Here is a 19,440-nt window from a genome sequence, read left to right as displayed (position 1 = left end):
AACTCCTACACCACCTTAGGCAGGAACTTAGGGTGTGTGCGAAGGACTACTCTGTTGTGACGAAACTTAGTGTAAGATGCATCCACCACTAAGGCCTGAAGCTCACTGACCCTACAAACTGAAACAGCAGCCATTAAGAAAATAACCTTCCCGGTCAAGTACTTCAGATGACAGGAATCAGTGGCTTGAAAGGAGCTGTCATCAGCTGGGTGAGAATGAAGTTGAGGTCCCATGACACAGGTGAAGGTTTGACAGAGGGCTTTGACAAGAGCAAACCTCTCATGAAGTGAACAACTAAAGGCTTACCCTCTACATGTTGAGGTAAGCACTAATTGCACTTAGATGAACCCTTACTGAGTTGGTTCTGCGACCAGACTCAGAGAGGTGCAGAAGGTATTCAACCAGGGTGTGTGTAGGTCATAAAATGGGATCCAGGGCTTAGCCCTCACACCAGACGGCAAACCTCCTCCATTTAAAAGAGTAACACCTCTTGGTAGACTCTTTCCTGGAAGCCAGCAAGACCCGGGAGACACCCTCTGGCAGACCCAAGAAAGCAAATTCTACATTCTGAACATCCAGTGTTACGCTCCTCACCTCGGTGAGGGGTGCTCCTGCAGCGCGGAGCACCGACCATCTTGGCGGGTCCGGTGCTCCTGCAGCGCGGAGCACCGACCATCTTGGCGGGTCTGGTGCTCCAGGGATTCCCCTGCCTGCTGCGTGGCTCCGGGGCTCCTCTGTGCTCCTGCCGGCTCGCGCTGCTCCCGGGGTCTTCTCCTACGATCAGAGCACTGGCCATCTTGGCTAGTCCGGCGCTCCAGGGATTCCTCGGTCGGTCCTCCACATGGGACGCTGAGATCTTTGGCCCGACTCCAACTCCGCGGGATTGGTTCCAGCTCCCTGCCCTCCTGGAGCTGGCAGCCAATGGGAAGTCCTTCCTGCCAGCTGGTGCTGGTGTTCCTGATGGTGGGGGCAAGGATCTCTCTCTATCAGCTGTGCCTGCTTCTCCTGGTGTAAGGGCTATTTAAGGGGTAACTTTTCTCCACTTCTCTGCTTCGGCTTCTACTTTGGTAGATACCTGCTAGATTCCTGACTGTTCGTGTTTGATTGCTTCCAGATCCTGACCACTGCCTGACTTTGGATTCTTCTTTGCCTGCCGCCTGCCTTGACCACTGCCTGACTTTGGATTCTTCTTTGCCTGCCGCCTGCCTTGACCACTGCCTGACTTCAGATTCTTCTTTGCCTGCTGCCTGCCTTGATCACCGCCTGACCATGGATTCTCCGTTGTTTGCTGCCTGCCTCCTCCGCTGCCAGTGTCCTGACCAGTCCTTGCTCCCGGCCTGACTCCGATTCCTGCCGCGTCTGGAAGTCCTGCCGGCTGCCTGCACCTGGGGGCTCAACCCTTGGAGAATGGCGGTTGTCACAGGTGAAGCTTTGGGGATTGTTCGGCCGCCAGCGGAGCACGGGATTCCTGCCGGTGCTTTGCATGGCACAAGGACTCACAAACCACAACAGTAAGCCGAACCATGAGTTCGCCAGACAAGATTGGCATGGCAGATCTGGCCCAAGTGTTGCAACAGCAGCAGGCCCAGCTGAACAGACTGTCCAGTGTTCTACAAGATGTCTGCTCTCAGATGTCCACCCTTCAGAACCAGCATCCTGCCAGCGCCCCGGGTCCCAGGCCTGTTCTTCTGACTCCAGGCCTGCAGCTTCTGGAGCCACCTCATTTCGACGGGACCCCCTCGGCTTGCCGGGGTTTTCTGAACCAGTGCTCTTTGAAATGCAGCCGGGGGCCTTTCCGTCAGAAAGTATGAAGATTACCTACATCATTTCCCTGCTCTCAGGGCCGGCTCTGGCCTGGGCTTCACCTCTCTGGGAGCAGCGGGACCCCATTCTGTTGGACATGGATGAGTTCCTGCGTCAATTCCAGATGGTGTTTGACATACCAGGACATCCTGCCGCAGGGGCGTTGTTGTGTATCCAGCAAGGTATGGGTTCGGTAGGGGCCTACGTGGTCCGGTTCCAGACTCGCCGCAGAACTACGCTGGAATCAGGAAGCCTTGATGGCCATCTTTTGGCAGGGTTTGGGCAGTCGAATAAAGGATGAATTAGCTGGATGGGAGCTTCCCACGACCATGGACGCCCTCATTACCCTCTGCACCCGGATCGACATCCGGTTCCAGGAAAGAGCACAGGAGCGGGCTACCCAACGACCAGTTCAGAAGCCCGCTCCCCAGCTGCTCCGTCCTGGCTTGCCTGGAGCTTCCGGAGGGGCGATGGCTACAACCGATGAGGAACCCATGGTGGTTGGGCGACACCGCCTCTCCAAGGCTGAGAGATCCCATCGCCGCAAGAACCATCTCTGTATGTACTGTGGGCAACCTGGACACTTCGTGAATGCCTGTCCGAACAAGTCGGGAAATGCCGCGGCCCAGGCCCCATGAAGGGAGTGGCGCTGGGTCGGTCATCTTCCCTTCCCTATAACCTGTCTGCACCGGTACTTCTGCGAGGGCAGGGGTTTTGTGTCCGGACCGTGGCCCTGTTGGATTCAGGGTGTCAGTTCACAGACAGACTGCAGAACTGCTGGGGTCATGGTGGGAGGCTGGTCTTGGCTGCTCGGAGACCTCTGCACCAACACCACTCATTTGGAGGAGGAGCGGCCTTCCCAGCACCCATGCTTATCGGGTGCCAAATCTCTTTGCACCCCGGAGCTCCCTGTACTTTGCATTGAGGGGGATTGATGCTGATGCTTCTTGGCCTTCGCCTGAAGTCGGTCATCGAGGCTCCTCAGTGCCAATGAGGATGACGTCAAATCCTCACGTCGCCTCGGGGTCAGGTCCGACGTAGGCTGGTCAAGGGAGCCCTGCACAGCTGTTGGCATTGAGGCATATGCACAACTGCTCCCAATGCCAACAGTTCTAGCAGCCATACGTACCAATGCTCCCGATACCAATGAAATAATTGACATCGATGCCAACGTCGAGAATTTGGAGCAGGCTCCAAAAATTCATTCCTGCCGAGCCTCTATGGTCAACTGGGTCCTTTTCTTCATACGAAGACAGAGAACACAGCTAGGAGGACTATAATCAGGTCCTAAGCACTGAAGACACCTAGAATAGGTGTCCTTACCAGAGATGGTCCGATTGCACTGAGTAAAGTGCTTGAAGCCACTGGGAACTTGGGTAGATATGGAAGCCATATCAAACAAAGCAGTGGTGCCACAAAAAGGGGCAAGGCACCAGAAAAAAAGAATGGGAGAACCTGACCAATCAAGACCTACAAGTGGCCTGATGGCACGGAAAACAAAGGAAACTTAAAAACAGGAAAAATAGAAAACTAACACAATAAGGGAAGAGGAAAAATTGACCCGAACATGGGCACACAAAATTGCTGCGAAAAAATTGTTGCAAAGGCACCAAAAATATTCTTCCACGAGCTGTGAGGAGCAGCAGCAAAAAGGTTCCAGAGGAGATCCAGGAAATTATAGATCGGTGAGTCTGACGTTGGTGCCGGGCAAAATGGTAGAGACTATTGTTAAGAACAATATTACAGAGCATATTCAAAAGCATGGATTAATGAGACAAAGTCAACATGGATTTAGTGAAGGGAAATCTTGCCTCACCAATCTACTACATTTCTTTGAAGGGGTGAACAAACATGTGGATAAAGGGGAGCCGGTTGATATTGTGTATCTGGATTTTCAGAAGGCGTTTGAAGTACCTCATGAAAGACTCCAGAGGAAATTGGAGAGTCATGGGATAGGAGGTAGTGTTCTATTGTGGATTAAAAACTGGTTAAAAGATAGAAAACAGAGAGTAGGGTTAAATGGTCAGTATTCGCAATAGAGAAGGGTAGTTAGTGGGGTTCCCCAGGGCTCTGTGCTGGGACCGCTGCTTTTTAACATATTTATAAATGACCTAGAGATGGGAGTAACTAGTGAGGTAATTAAATTTGCTGATGACACAAAGTTATTCAAAGTTGTTAAATCGCGGGAGGATTGTGAAAAATTAAAAGAGGACCTTACGAGACTGGGAGTCTAAATGGCAGATGACATTTAATGTGAGCATGTGCAAAGTGATGCATGTGTGGGAAAGAGGAACCCGAATTATAGCTACGTCATGCAAGGTTCCACGTTAGGAGTCACGGACCACAAAAGGGATCTAGGTGTCGTCGTTGATGATATGTTGAAACCTTCTGCTCAGTGTGCTGCTGTGGCTAAGAAACCAAATGAGGATGTTATAATGCCTTTGTATCGCTCCATGGTGCGACCGCACCTCGAATATTGTGTTCAATTCTGGTTGCCATATCTCAAAAAAGATATAGTAGAATTAGAAAAGGTGCAGAGAAGGGCAACGAAAATGATAAAGGGGATGGGACGACTTCCCTATGAGGAAAGGCTAAAGCTGCTAGGGCTCTTCAGCTTGGAGAAAAAGCGGCTGAGGGGAGATATGATAGAGGTCTATAAAATAATGAGTGGAGTTGAATGGGCAGATGTGAAGCGTCTGTTCACGCTTTCCAAAAATACTAGGACTAGGGGGCATGCGATGAAGCTACAATGTAGTAAACTTAAAACGAATCGGAGAAAAGTTTTCTTCACTCAACGTTTAATTGAGCTCTGGAATTCGTTGCCAGAGAATGTGATGAAGGAGGTTAGCTTAGCAGAGTTTAAAAAAAAGGTTTGGCTGTCTTTCTACAGGAAAAGTCCATAGATCGTTATTAAATGGACTTGGGGAAAATCCACTATTTCTGAGATAAGCAGTATAAAATGTTTTGTATATTTTTGGGATCTTGCCAGGTATTTGTGACCTGGATTGGCCACTGTTGGAAACAGGATGCTGGGCTCAATGGACCTTTGTTCTTTCCCAGTATGGCAATACTTATGTACTTATGTAACACAACCACTCCTCACTGCGGTACAAAATGAACTGCGGTAACCGCGCTCTCGTGGCAGGTGGGAATGTACTTGTGCTGACACAAAGAAAGCCATAAGAACATACACAAACAGCATAAAGAAAGTGAACGCAGAATACTACAGTACATATACAAACCTCGGCCACACCAATATGAAAAAAATATTCAAACTCATGAACAAACTACCGAAAACCCAGAACATATTGGTGACAGCAGCTGAAATATGTTTAAGAACCTCAGAAGCAGTGCCGGGTAAAGGAGCCACCGACAGTGCTGCTCCCAAATTGCACTGTTGTTAAAAAGGCTGTCGGATCACTCCGTGAGGAGAATGAGCCCGCATCTTTCCCATGTGGGAAATTAATGAGGCCTCCCCAAACACAGTTCCCTCTGCCAGAGGAGAGCCTGCACAGCCACCCGGACACTGCCCCAATGCTACTCTCTGCTTCCCACAGTGGGAACAGCTTTTAACAACTTTGGCAGCCATTGTAAAGAAAACAAAAGTAAAACTGCAACTGAACCAAAGTTGAAAGAAAAGTTAAAGATACACTCACCCTGGGAGAGCCAGCCGTCGGGAGTCCTTCCTGTCGAACTCAGTGCTGCTGGAAGCACACTTACCTCCTCTCCATCACTAAGCCCTTTATACTGGTCCAAACCTGCAGCCAAGGCTGTGGGCTTTAAAGAATTATGGCCCAATTTTTTTCAGTGAGGAAGGAGAATGGAGGAAGAGCTGGAGAGGGGAGAAGGGTAGGGTTACCATACATCCGGATTTACCCGGACATGTCCTCTTTTTGAGGACATGTCCGGGCATCTGGACAGATTTGGCCAGCCTGCCAGTTTGTCCGGATTTCTGGACAAACGGGCTGGCTGGCGGGCACGGGACTCCTCTCCCCTACTCTACTCTACTATCCCTGGTGGTCTAGAGGTACCTCTTTGTCTTCTGGGCAGGAAAGAACCCCCTCTTTCCTGCCCAGAGCGCTGCTGCTAGCTGCCCTGCATACTGTGAGTCCGGCTCTCGGCGTTTCAAAATGGCCGCAGAGAGTTGACGCAGCCTCGCGAGACTTCAACTCTCGGCGGCCATTTTGAAACACTGAGAGCCGGACTCACAGGATGCAGGGCAGCTGGCAGCAGCGCTCCAGGCAGGAAAGAGGGGGCTCTTTCCTGCCCCGAAGAGGTACCTCTAGACCACCAGGGATAGTAGAGTAAGGGGAGGGGAGGTAATGGGAGGCAGTGGCGATGATGGGGGAGGGGAATATGCGTCAGGGGCGGGGGCGAGTGTGTGAAAGGGGCGGGGCAGGGGCGTGAAAGGGGCGGGGTAAGTGTCCTCTTTTTATGAGGACAAAAAATGATAACCCTAGAGAAGGGTGAGGGGTGACCAGGAGTACCCCCTAAAGCCGGCAGGAGCATTCCATCCTATAAGACACTGCAGTTCAGCACTCTCTATCTCCACCTGCAGGCAGATGGTCACAACCCACAAATCTCTGGATTCATCTGCTGCTGATGCTAAGGAACTGCTGGTTCTGCACCGTAAAAACAAGGAGTTCATGTCAGAAGAGGTGAGACTGGCAGAGGCATCAGCTGTGCTGCCTAGACAGCAGCTCCATCCTAACACTGCTTGCTTATTTATTTATTTGCTGTAAGCAGAGGGGCTGACAGGGATAATGCTAGAAAATGGAGAAGATGGGAAAACGGGGTTAATGCTGAAAAAGGGGGGGATGTGAACACGGGGGGGGGGGTTCTTAAATTTTTGGCTAGAAGCAGTGGGGCTGGTAGAGGTAATGCATGAAAAGGAGATAGATGGGAACACAGGGATGATGCTGGAAAAGGGGGAAGATGAGAACAAAGGGTAGCACAAGTGGGTAATGCTAGAAAAAGGGGAAGATGGGGACATGCAGCTAATGCTGGAAAGGGGGGAGATGGGGGAATAGGGGAAGGAAGCTGCTGGAGCAGACGAAGGGAGGGGAGGAAAGATACTTGACCAGAGTGCAAAGATGCTAAGGTGTGACCCATCTCAAAGAGTGAGATTGAAGGCCAATGAGTGAGATTTTTCTACTGGTACATTTGGCACAGTGTTGAAGGGACTGAGGGAAGAAGGGCTGTAGGCTATTATTGACAAGTAATGCCTTCACCGTGTGTATCATAGCATGTTACATATTTTAAACTCAATTATTTAAAGCACTTACCAACAATAAACCAAATACACACCTATGGAAACAATTCAACTATATCTAATGACCCTTCCAGAGGCAGTGTCTCATAATTTAAACCTGATCAGGCAAAAGTTCGCTATAAGATAACCATCTGAACACACATCAGATCTTGCAACATGTTCTAAAATCCTGTCTAATATTATAGCAAACTAAAATTATACTAATGCTTGAAGTAATCTCAGCAAGACCAACACACAATCCCTCCACCACAAAACACTATGCACAAATTTGTGCAGAAATACACTATGATACCAAAAACAGCACTAACTCCCAGAACTCAAGGAGAAGAAACTTATCAATGAATAGGCAGCACTGTAAATATTACACCTAGCTCTATAACTCCAATAGACCATCTAGTGGGGAAAAAAAAGGAACAGGGCTGCTACAGATCTCGTCACAGAAACTACATACTAGCAGAACACTGCTTCTTGGTAACAAGCACAAAATACAGACAGACCCTCAACAAATATGAAACAAGGAACTACACATCAGTAATAGAGATATGAAGGCAAGAAACTGAACTAGAACTTCAAGAAATCAAACTCTGCATATACAGAAAATTGAGAAATAGAAATTCAAAGGCAAGATATCAGAGATGTGCATTTTCAAAAACTGTCATATTCCTAACGGGTACGTGAAGGGGCGGGACAGACCGTATTTTCGAAAAAAATGGGCGTCCATCTTTTTTTTCGATAATACGGTTTGTGCCGGGCAAATGCATCGGATTTGTGCGGATTTGAGCTGGGCGGTTTCGTTTTCCAGTGATAATGGAAACCGAAGGCGCCCAGCTCAAAAACGAACAAATCCAAGGCATTGGGTCATGGGAGGGGCCAGGATTCGTAGTGCACTAGTCCCCTCACATGCCAGGACACCAACCGGCCACCCTAGGGGGCACTTGTAAAAAGTTTAAAAAAAAATTAAATACCTCCCAAGTCCATAGCTCCCACCCCTTGGGTGCTGAGCCCCTCAGATCCCCCCCAAAACCCACTGCCCACAACTCTACACCATTACCATAGCCCTTATGGCTGAAGGGGGGCACCTACATGTGGGTAAGGTAGGTTTTGGGGGCGGTTTGGAGGACTCCCATTTACCAGCACAAGTGTAGCAGGTAGGCAGGGATGGGCCTGGGTCCACCTGCCTGAAGTCCACTGCACCCACTAACAACTGCTCCAGGGACCTGCATACTGCTGTGATGGAGCTGGGTATGGCATTTGAGGGTGGCATACAGGCTGGAAAAAAAGTTCTTAAAGTTTGTTATTTTATGGTGGTCATGTGGTTATGTAGGGTACTTGTTCGTGAAAAAAGGGTCCAAAAATGACCCAAATTCGCGGTAAAAACACCTTTCTTTTTTTGATTATCAGCCGAAGGCGCCCATCTCTCCTCGGCCGATAACCACGCCTCCAACATGCCCCCGTCAACTTTGCCCATTTCCGTGACAGATTGCAGTTGAAGACGCCCAAAATCGGCTTTCGATTATACAGATTTGGGCGCCCACAGGAGAAAGGCGCCCATCTCCCGATTTGGGTCAAAATCTGGGCGCCCATCACTTTCGAAAATAAGGCGGATACTCACATAAGAAGGGACGCTGTTATCCTTTCAGATGCTTCAACAGCGTATTGGGACTAGATGGGGGGGAGGACAGGTTTGCTTACTGTCAGGGAAAACACTACGTGGTGTCCTTGAATGCTGAACAGCTCACACTGTGTATGGGGGAATGGATAAGAGATTTTTTTTCAATGGAATCTCTGAGTTTCATATTTCTATATCTGGGCTGCATAAGGCTTTATACAAATTAGAGAGAGATGAAGCTGTGTTGGGAGAGAGATTTTGGGTTGCAGCTATGAATTTTGGACATGCTGGCGAATATCTGGGTTAATTGTTAGTGTGGAGCTCAGGGAATATTATTTTAGAGTAATGCATAGGGCGTGTTTTACCCAGGAGCACCTGTACAAAGTGAGTGGTTTGCAGTTCCCCATTTGTCTTACATGTCAAAGACAGGATAATACTTTTTCTTACTCCTTCTGGTGCTGCTCAATGATCAGGAATTTTTGGACTGCAATAGTCCGATATATGACCACAATCTTAGGCGGTCAGATTACAGGTTCTATTGAGCAATTACTGTTGGAAAACCTGGGGCCTTTCGGGGGAAAAATAAAGGGGGTCACTTCTGTTTCATAAAATGTCTCATTGCAAAGAAATGTATTCTGCAATCTTGGATGTCACAAGAGCCTCCATCTTATTGGAAATGGAGAAATCAAATATATTTGTTACCTGGGAGGCAAGAGACGCCAGGGGCTTTCCTAAACCCCAGCGGCCGTAGTTTGGTCTTAAATACCTTGTGATCTAGAACTGGCTGTGTAGGTACTGCTAAAATGTGTTATCAGAGAGCCATACATGAGGAAAGGAAGGAGGGTGGGGAAGAAAAGAGTTCTGTAGTCCCTCTGATATTGTGAGTGACCAAGGTCTTCTGAGCGTTATTGTTGGGGAATGAGAAATTTGTGCTGGGGTGGAGCTGGGAAAGGATAGGAGGGCTCAGTTATATTGCTTTGATTTAATGTATTCTTTCACTTTGATGTTTGTATATCTTGTGAATAAAATTAATAAAAATGTTTGAAATTAAACCCAAGTGGAAGAAACAAAGGTGAAAGATTCAGCTTTGTAGAAACTAACTCCCCATACCTTGGCTAACAGATCAATTTAATTTGTTCTATTTTACTCATATAACCTTTTTTGTATATAGAGTCTTTTGAGATCTAGAGAAAAAAAAACACTTACCAGTGTCATAGTTTATAACCAAATCCTCAGAGTGATCACCTATGTACTGAGGCTTAAACTCCACAGTCATCTGCATACTGTTCCCTATACCCAGAGTGCCCACTGATGGTTCTGCTGAGAATGGCCTGAAACACAAAACACAGAGCTCACAGTGAAACCAAACCAAAATTAGGAAGTCATTCTTGAAAAATTAAATTGTATTGTTCCTAGATATAGAAGGGCACAATCTTATTGAGATCTGCAGTCTAATTTATTATTCAATTCTGAATCATGGATTGCCGAGAATAAAGGTAATTCAGTTACATCTTTATGTCAAGAGAGTTATAAGGCAGAACATCCTCCTCGAGCCGGGGAAAGAGGAGATGGGTTTCTATTGGGCCTTAGGAATCAATTATTGCTTACCTTTCCCAAATGTTTATCTTCAGGACTATACATTTAAATGTTGTATTAGATAGCATGGCTAAGCTTGGAATCTTCTTGGTTTATCCTTGAAGGAGATAAATGAGCTGACTGAGGAGCCCTAATACTAAGCTGCATAAGCGTCTGCACGCGCCCAACGTGTGCCAAAATGGAGTTACCGCCCAGCTACCGTGTGGCTCATGCGGTAATTTCATTTTTGGCGCGCATACAATATGCGTGTCCAAAAAAATTTATTTTCAGACGTGCATATCGGACGTGCGCCAAGTGGCATTTGACATGCGTAGGTCATTACCACTTGGTTACCGCATGAGTCTTTACCATTAGGTCAATAGCTGGAGGTAAGGTTGCAGACCCAAAATGGATTCGCGGCAATTTTGATTTTGCTGCACATACATTTTTGGCAAAAATAAAGAAAGGCCTTTTTTTACAAGCACGCTGAAAATGGATTAGCATGTGTCCAAAACCCACATTTACATTACTGCAAGCCATTTTTCAGCGCACCTTAGTAAAAGGACTCCTGAATTGATCATCACTCCTGTCAATTCTCTGCTTTTAGGGTTCTAGGTAATTTAGAGAATTTGTTAGCCTTACACTTTTAATTGCTTTAGAAGATTAGGGCTTTTTCAGATTAACTTTGATCCATCTCACCAAGGAGGTCACTTGCTGGATCCAATGTTAACATTAGCTGTGAATCAAGATGCAAGTTTGGTTTCTTATTTTAAGTCCTTTACAGTAATTTGTTCAATTTTTGTTTGACTTTTTTACTGGGTTAACCTGATGTTATAGTGCCCAAAGAACAGTATTCAAAAAAGCAGCCATGGGGAAATGACTAATTTGTTTTTGTATATATTGGCAAGTAGGTTCTATGTCCCATCTTTGGAGGATTCTCATCAGCTCATATCTCAACGGTCCTCTACAACCACCTCAATTTTGGAGGAGACTGCTTCAATAAAATCAAGAGACTGTCCTTGAAAAAAAATCTTATTCTTGGTTCACTGAACATCATAAAGAAAAGAAATCTTTTTGTAGGAAGTTGGAATGTATTTGGAAAATTTCCAGTAACTGGAAACATAAGCTTGCTTGAAGTTATTCTGTAAAGAATGTCAACAAGAATAAAGTATGGTGAAGAAATCCCATTTTTCTTAAGCAAATTGAGGCCAAAAATGAGACTATAAAATTATTTAAAATAGCAAATGGGTGCTGAGAGCTTCAGAAATTAAAGATTAATTACATTTTACCGGCTAATTTTCTTTCCTGTCCATACGTTTGGGTTATACTCTCCTGCTACCAGGTGAAGACTGAGAAGTACTGATGTCATTACTTAAGAACCAAGTACAGCTCCTTAGTCAGTGAGTATTTATCATAACAAAGAATTAGGTAGAATTGAAAAGTAGGAACTCTCATCAAAACTAAAACACTGCAACAACAAAGGAACAACTTATAGGCAATTTGCACTATAAGTACAGTTAAAGAAGAAGAATACATATACCATTTCAAAAATATCCATCCCACTGCCAAAAATAAAAATAACCTGAGGTTCAGCAGAGAAGGGTGGGTTCTGGATTGGTCTGGTGGGACTCAAGGAAATTTAGCAGGTAAGATTTAAAAAAATTATCCTTCCTTATCGTACCCCCCAGAGCAATTCAGATGCTTGGGGCATACCAAAGAAGTAAATTAAATTGGGAAGGAACATGCTAGTCCCTTAGCCAAACTCTGGCCCCATCCTCTCTAGCTTGAACATCCATTTGATAATTCAGACTAAAGGAATGCAAGGATGCCCCCCCCCCCCCCCAATGTGTGCCTCACAAATGTCAACCAGAGGTACCAGGAATGTTCTACCCAAAATGCTGATTGTACCCTAGTAGAATGAGCTTTCAATACTTCCAGTACTAGGTGACCTTTCAGAATATACTGTTTCTTTAATTCAATGAATTATTTAAGCTTTAGATGCAGCTTCACCTTTGCAAGCGCTCCCCAATGTACAAACAGCCTGTCTAACTTTCTATATTCAAGTATCCTGTAAAGATAGTGTCGCAACATACAACCAACATCTAGTTTATAAAGATGATTGGAATTTACATCTCTATTTATTTATTTATTTATGGTTCATTTCTACCCCACATTTTCCCACATATGCAGGCACAATGGGGCTTCCATGAATTGCAAAAGTCAAGAGATACAACACAAGAATGTTACAGTAGAATAAGGATAAAACACTAGCAGCAAGTAGGGTGGCTAAACAGCAGAGTTACTGATGGAATACACTTTTTCAAAAAGGTACGTTTTCAGCAGCTTCTTGAAAAGATGGTGGTCAGCTTGCGATTTTAGGTACAGGGGAAGAGCATTCCAAGTCTTCGGGCTGGAGTAGTGGAAAGTAGGATCAGGCGACCCTCAGGGGGAGGAATGCTGGCTTTGGCCTAACCCCTGGTAAGCCTTTCCTCAGCTGAGAGGTGCCCACCTCTACCACCGGCTGCCTTTCAGGTGCTGTGGAGGACTTGCAGCTCATCTGCATATCCTTACAGCCTTCTCCGGGGTGACACCCAGGTCCACCCCGATCCACTCAGGGCCTCCGCTCTAGGTGCCCAGCGCTCCCACCAGGTGCTGTGGAAGACTTGCAGCCCTTCTGCATTTCCTCACAGCTGTATCCGGGGTGACTCCAGTTCCACCCCGATCTTCCCAGGGCCTTCTCTCCAAGTGCACAGAGTTTCCAGGTGCTTTTTGGCTAGGATCAGGCGACCTTCAGGGGGAGGAATGCTGGCTTTGGCCTAACCCTTGGTAAGCCTTTCCTCAGCTGAGAGGTGCCCACCTCTACCACCGGCTGCCTTTCAGGTGCTGTGGAGGACTTGCAGCTCATCTGCATATCCTTACAGCCTTCTCCGGGGTGACACCCAGGTCCACCCCGATCCACTCAGGGCCTCCGCTCTAGGTGCCCAGCGCTCCCACCAGGTGCTGTGGAGGACTTGCAGCCCTTCTGCATTTCCTCACAGCTGTATCCGGGGTGACTCCAGTTCCACCCCGATCTTCCCAGGGCCTTCTCTCCAAGTGCACAGAGTTTCCAGGTGCTTTTTGGCTAGGATCAGGCGACCCTCAGGGGGAGGAATGCTGGCTTTGGCCTAACCCCTGGTAAGCCTTTCCTCAGCTGAGAGGTGCCCACCTCTACCACCGGCTGCCTTTCAGGTGCTGTGGAGGACTTGCAGCTCATCTGCATATCCTTACAGCCTTCTCCGGGGTGACACCCAGGTCCACCCCGATCCACTCAGGGCCTCCGCTCTAGGTGCCGCGCGCCGGGGCATTTTTCTCTTTGTATCTAATCTTTTTCCAGTTGCTACAGTACCTTAATCGTTTATGGCCCCTATTCACATTCTCTTCCTAGCTCTGTCCCTTCCTAATCTTTTCCCTCACCCCCTACCTCTCTCCGCTACAGGAACTCACTTCCCATCCATTGACTTCATCACCTTCTCTCCTACCCTCTTCCTCCCTCTTGGCTTTTAATCTCCGTCTCTTTCTTCCCTCCATTTTGCCTTCCCCATTCCACCTAAATACCTCTCGCCTTCGACGCCTTCATGGCCACACCTCTCCTACTCTCCTCCGCTCTCTTTTACTCCTTCTCTTACTCTCAGCTGGTGACATCAATCCCAATCCTGGCCCTCCTCACCAACTATTATCCAAACTCTACAGATCTCACCGTGACCTCTCTAACCTCATCTCTATTCCTCTACTCCCCTCCTCTTCTCTGCCCTTCTCTTGCGCCCTATGGAATGCCCGCTCTATCTGTAACAAACTCCCCTATATCCAGGACCTCTTTATCTCGCGTCACCTCCATCTGCTCGCCATAACAGAAACCTGGCTCTGCCTGATAACTGCTTCAGTCGCAGCCCTGTGCCATGGCGGTTATCTATTTTCACATACTCATCGCCGTGGGGGCGGTGTTGGACTACTTCTCTCTCCCTCCTCCAGATTTCAACCCCTTCTTCCACCTCAATCTCACTGTTTTTTCTCCTTTGAAGTCCACTCTATCCGCCTTTTCTCTCCTCTGCCTCTTCGAAAAGCGGTCATTTATCGTCCCCCTGATAAGTCCCTTTCATCCTTTCTCAGTGACTTTGACGCCTGGCTTGCCTTCTTCCATGATCCTTCCTCCCCCTCTCTCATCCTTGGTGACTTTAATATTCCTGCTAATGATCCTTCCAACTCTTATATTTCCAAGTTACTGGCTTTAACGTCCTCCTTTAATCTCCAACTATGCTCCACCTCCCCCACTCATCAAAATGGTCACTGTCTTGATCTCATCTTCTCCTCCAACTGTTCACCTTCTAGTTTCCTTGCCTCTGATCATCCCTCCTCTGATCACCATCTTATAACTTTCACACTTAAATCTCCTCCCTCCCAGTCCCGTCCTATCCTATCTAATTTATCTAGGAATCTTCACGATATTGACCCTTCTCCTCCCATGTTTCAAACCTCCTCTCTACTGTGGCACCATCCACGTCTGTCAACGAGGCTGTTTCTTCTTACAACAATACTCTATCCTCAGACATTCTTGCACCTTTGATGACCCGCCCTGTAAGGCGTACAAAACCCCAACCTTGGCTGACTTCTACTATCCGCTACCTACGTTCCTGTACCCGCTCCACCGAACGCCTCTGGCGGAAATCTCGGGCCCTTGCTGATTTCTTACACTTTAAGTTCATGCTGACCTCCTTCCAATCTGCTCTTTTACGTGCCAAACAGGATTATTATATCCAACTGACCAACTCTCTTGGCTCTAATCCTCGACTTCTCTTCACCACATTGAACTCTCTCCTCAAGGTGCCCCCTCTCCCCCAACTCCCCCTTCATTATCTCCTCAGACCCTTGCTGAATTCTTTCACAACAAGGTTCAAAAGATAAACCTTGCTTTCTCTACCTCACCAGCTCTCCCTCCACTAGTCCGTTCCCCTCTCTCTCCTTCCCCTCATTCCCTTTCCTGTTTTCCTGAAGTTACTATTGAGGAAACTACACTTCTCCTTTCTTCCTCAAAATGTACCACCTGTTCCTCTGATCCCATTCCCACCCACCTTCTTAATGCCATCTCTCCTACTCTTATTCCTTTTATCTGTCACATTCTCAACCTCTCACTTTCCACTGCGACTGTCCCTGCTGCCTTTAAACATGCTGTGGTCACACCTTTCCTTAAGCCTTCACTTGACCCTACTTGTCCCTCTAATTACCGACCCATCTCCCTCCTTCCTTTTCTCTCCAAATTACTTGAGCGTGCTGTTCACCGCCGCTGCCTTGATTTTCTCTCCTCACATGCTATTCTTGACCCATTACAATCTGGTTTTCGCCCTCTCCACTCAACCGAAACTGCGTTTACTAGAGTCTCCAATGACCTATTACTGGCTAAATCCAGAGGTCAATATTCCATCCTCATTCTTCTTGATCTTTCCGCTGCTTTTGACACTGTCGATCACAGCATACTTCTCGATACCCTGTCCTCACTTGGATTCCAGGGCTCTGTCCTTTCCTGGTTCTCTTCCTACCTCTCCCTTCGCACCTTTAGTGTTCACTCTGGTGGATCCTCTTCTACTTCTATCCCTCTGCCTGTCGGCGTACCTCAGGGTTCTGTTCTTGGTCCCCTCCTCTTTTCTATCTACACTTCTTCCCTTGGTTCATTAATCTCATCCCATGGCTTTTCCTACCATCTCTATGCTGATGACTCCCAAATCTACCTTTCTACCCCTGATATCTCACCTTGGAATCCAAACCAAAGTTTCAGCGTGCTTGTCTGACATTGCTGTCTGGATGTCTCAACGCCACCTGAAATTAAATATGACCAAAACCGAGCTTCTCATTTTCCCCCCCAAACCCACCTCCCCGCTCCCCCCGTTTTCTATTTCTGTTGATGGCTCTCTCATTCTCCCTGTCTCCTCAGCTCGAAACCTTGGGGTCATCTTTGACTCTTCTCTCTCCTTCTCTGCTTATATCCAGCAGACCGCCAAGACCTGTCGTTTCTTTCTTTACAACATCCGTAAAATCCGCCCCTTTCTTTCCGAGCACTCTACCAAAACCCTCATCCACACCCTTGTCACCTCTCGTTTAGACTACTGCAATCTGCTTCTTGCTGGCCTCCCACTTAGTCACCTCTCCCCTCTCCAGTCGGTTCAAAACTCTGCTGCCCGTCTCATCTTCCGCCAGGGTCGCTTTACTCATACTACCCCTCTCCTCAAGACCCTTCACTGGCTCCCTATCCATTTTCGCATCCTGTTCAAACTTCTTCTACTAACCTATAAATGTATTCACTCTGCTGCTCCCCAGTATCTCTCCACACTCGTCCTTCCCTACACCCCTTCCCGTGCACTCCGCTCCATGGATAAATCCTTCTTATCTGTTCCCTTCTCCACTACTGCCAACTCCAGACTTCGCGCCTTCTGTCTCGCTGCACCCTACGCCTGGAATAAACTTCCTGAGCCCTTACGTCTTGCCCCATCCTTGGCCACCTTTAAATCTAGACTGAAAGCCCACCTCTTTAACATTGCTTTTGACTCGTAACCACTTGTAACCACTCGCCTCCACCTACCCTCCTCTCTTCCTTCCCGTTCACATTAATTGATTTGATTTGCTTACTTTATTTATTTTTTGTCTATTAGATTGTAAGCTCTTTGAGCAGGGACTGTCTTTCTTCTATGTTTGTGCAGCGCTGCGTATGCCTTGTAGCGCTATAGAAATGCTAAATAGTAGTAGTAGTAGTAGTAGTAGTAGAAAGTAGAGGCAAAAAGAAGCTTATATTTTACACCCCTGCAAGATGGGTAATGTAGTTGTACAAAGGTGCGTGCTGTTGTGACGGCATTTCTAGGTGGGAGATCTATTAAAGGGGTCATGTATTCCAGAGCTAATCCGTATATTATTTTATGCGTCAAAGTGCAGATCTTGATTGCAAGTCGTTCTCTAACAGGTAGCCAGTGTAGATTGAAACGTAGGGGCTGCGCAGAAACCATGCGCAATTTGCCCAAGATGAGTCTTGCAGCAGTATTCTGGGCAGTCTGGAATTTCCTCAGTAGATGCTCCTGGCAGCCTGCATAAATCCCACTGCAGTAGTCCAGGTGAGACAGAACCAACCAGTGAACGAGTGTGCGGAAGAGCTCTCTGGTGAGACAAAACTTAACATGCCGCAGCCTCCACATTGCATAGAACATCCGCTTGGTGACCACTCGCACTTGCAGATCCAGGTGCAGGTGAGGATCCAGCTCAACACCCAGTAGTCGTAGGCTCTGTGAAATAGGGAGGGTCTGGTCTTTAATGACAAGGGAGCTACAGGAAAATCTGGCATGGACGGATGAGAGCACAAGACACTGAGTTTTGTCTTTGTTTAACTTAAACCGAAATACCTCAGCCCAACGTTCCAAGATGGAAAAACTCGCTTCGATCAAATCTGTGATTTCATCTAATGAGGAATGGAAGGGGATGGAGATGGTTATGTCATCTGCGTAGACAAATGGTTTCAGGCCTTGGTTTGCTAGTGCAGTTGCAAGAGGAAACAGCATGATATTGAATAGCGTTGGAGAAAGGGGCGAACCTTGTGGAACCCCACAAGAAGCTTTCCAAGGTGCTGAATGAACTGGGGTGCCTTTGACCTGGTATGTTCTCGTTGACAAGAAACCCTTAAACCCAAGTAACACGCTCCCACCGATGCCTAGGGTGTCCAGTAGATGTAGAAAGATGTTGTGGTCCACCATATCAAACGCGCTGGACATGTCGAACTGCATCAGTAATATTTTCTTACCAATAGAAATGTCCCTTTTAAAACCAGACAGGGCTGTGACCAGAACCGTTTCGGTGTTAAACTGTGCTCGGAACCCTGACTGGGAGTAGTGCAGAATGTTAAAGATTTCAAGGAATTCAGTTAACTGAGAATTCACCAAGCTGTCCATTACTTTGACAATCAGCGGTATGGAAGCCATTGGACGATAGTTTGAAGTTACGTCGGCTCTTATCTTTGGATTCTTTGGAATTGGTGTGAGAAGAATTCTGCCATGCTCTGGGGGGAAGATGCCATGGGTCAACATGTAATTAAGATAGGAAGTTAGGTCAACGACGAAGCGCTTCGGGGCCACTTTTAAAAGGCGACTAGGGCAAGCATCCAATCCACAAAACTTGTTTGAAAACTTAGAGTGCTTTAGAAACGTGGTCTACAGGAACGCTATCAAAGGCAGTTCATGTGCGATCGGCTGGGCAGTAAGTAGTGCACGGATCCAGTGAGTCTAAAAAGTCATCCACATCTGCTGGGGAACTAGCTAGCGTTGGCCTGAGTACTTGTTTTTTGTCCTTGAAATAAGTAGCAAGTAGGTCCGCCGAAGGTAGATCGTCCCGAGCGGTCTTCAGCTTATTTGTGGCAAGAAAAGAGTTCAAGAGCTGGTTTAGCTTTTTGTTATCCTTTCCTGCAGTTTTTAATTTCGAGGAAAAGTAAAAGCGTTTGGCTTTTTTGATGGCATACTTATATTTGCAGTGGCTGACTTTCCAAGCTTCCAGCGCTAGATCTGTCTTTTTTTTTGTGCCATGCACGCTCAAGCCTCCGTGTTTCGGTTTTCAGAGTTTTTAGTTCAGTAGAAAACTAAGGCGTGGAACTACGGAAATAGGAAGATTTGAGTTGCGTGGGTGCTATAGAGTCCAGAACACTCCTACATCTGTCATCCCAGGCTTTGAGATATCGTGTAGAATCGGCTGGTTCTGTCCAGTTATCGCTGTAGACTGACTTCCAGAATAGGGGAATGTCAATAGCACCTCTCGAATTGTAAGTGCGTAGTGGGCTGCGTTGATGCAGGCCCGATCTTAACCAGCTCCGGTGAATTGGAGCTTGTAGTGGTCAGACCAGGCCACTTCAGTCCAGCGGATATCGCTTACGTGGAAATTGGAGCCATCTTGGAATTTAAAGGTGAAGAGATCGAGGGAATGGCCTTTTGAATGAGAAGGACGACCTTCCGGACAATTTAGGTCCCAGAGATGAAGGAAATCCAGGAATTGGAGCGTATCTGGGGTTTAGATTGTCCAGGTGAAGATTAAGGTCACCTAATATAATGATATTAGGGCTGGCAGTGCAGACAGATGAGAAAAAGTCCAAGAGGTCTGTTTGATTATTGTGCCAGTGGATTTGTGG

At 47.1% G+C, this 19,440-nt stretch overlaps 1 protein-coding gene across 1 annotated transcript in view; it reads right to left on the bottom strand.

Annotated features, from left to right (window-relative positions):
• Window positions 1-19,440, bottom strand: part of HYDIN (HYDIN axonemal central pair apparatus protein) — a 2,443,906-nt gene that overhangs the window by 2,219,576 nt on the left and 204,890 nt on the right. The window contains exon 7 of the mRNA XM_030205004.1: window positions 9,891-10,015. Within this exon, the coding sequence (XP_030060864.1) occupies window positions 9,891-10,015 (125 nt within the window). The remainder of the gene's footprint in view (window positions 1-9,890; window positions 10,016-19,440) is intronic.

The sequence above is a fragment of the Microcaecilia unicolor genome, chromosome 5, assembly GCF_901765095.1.
Source record: "Microcaecilia unicolor chromosome 5, aMicUni1.1, whole genome shotgun sequence".
In the NCBI taxonomy this organism is placed as follows: Eukaryota; Metazoa; Chordata; class Amphibia; order Gymnophiona; family Siphonopidae; genus Microcaecilia; species Microcaecilia unicolor.
Note: the sequence above shows the minus strand (reverse complement) of the source record. Positions and strands in the feature narration are given on the sequence as shown.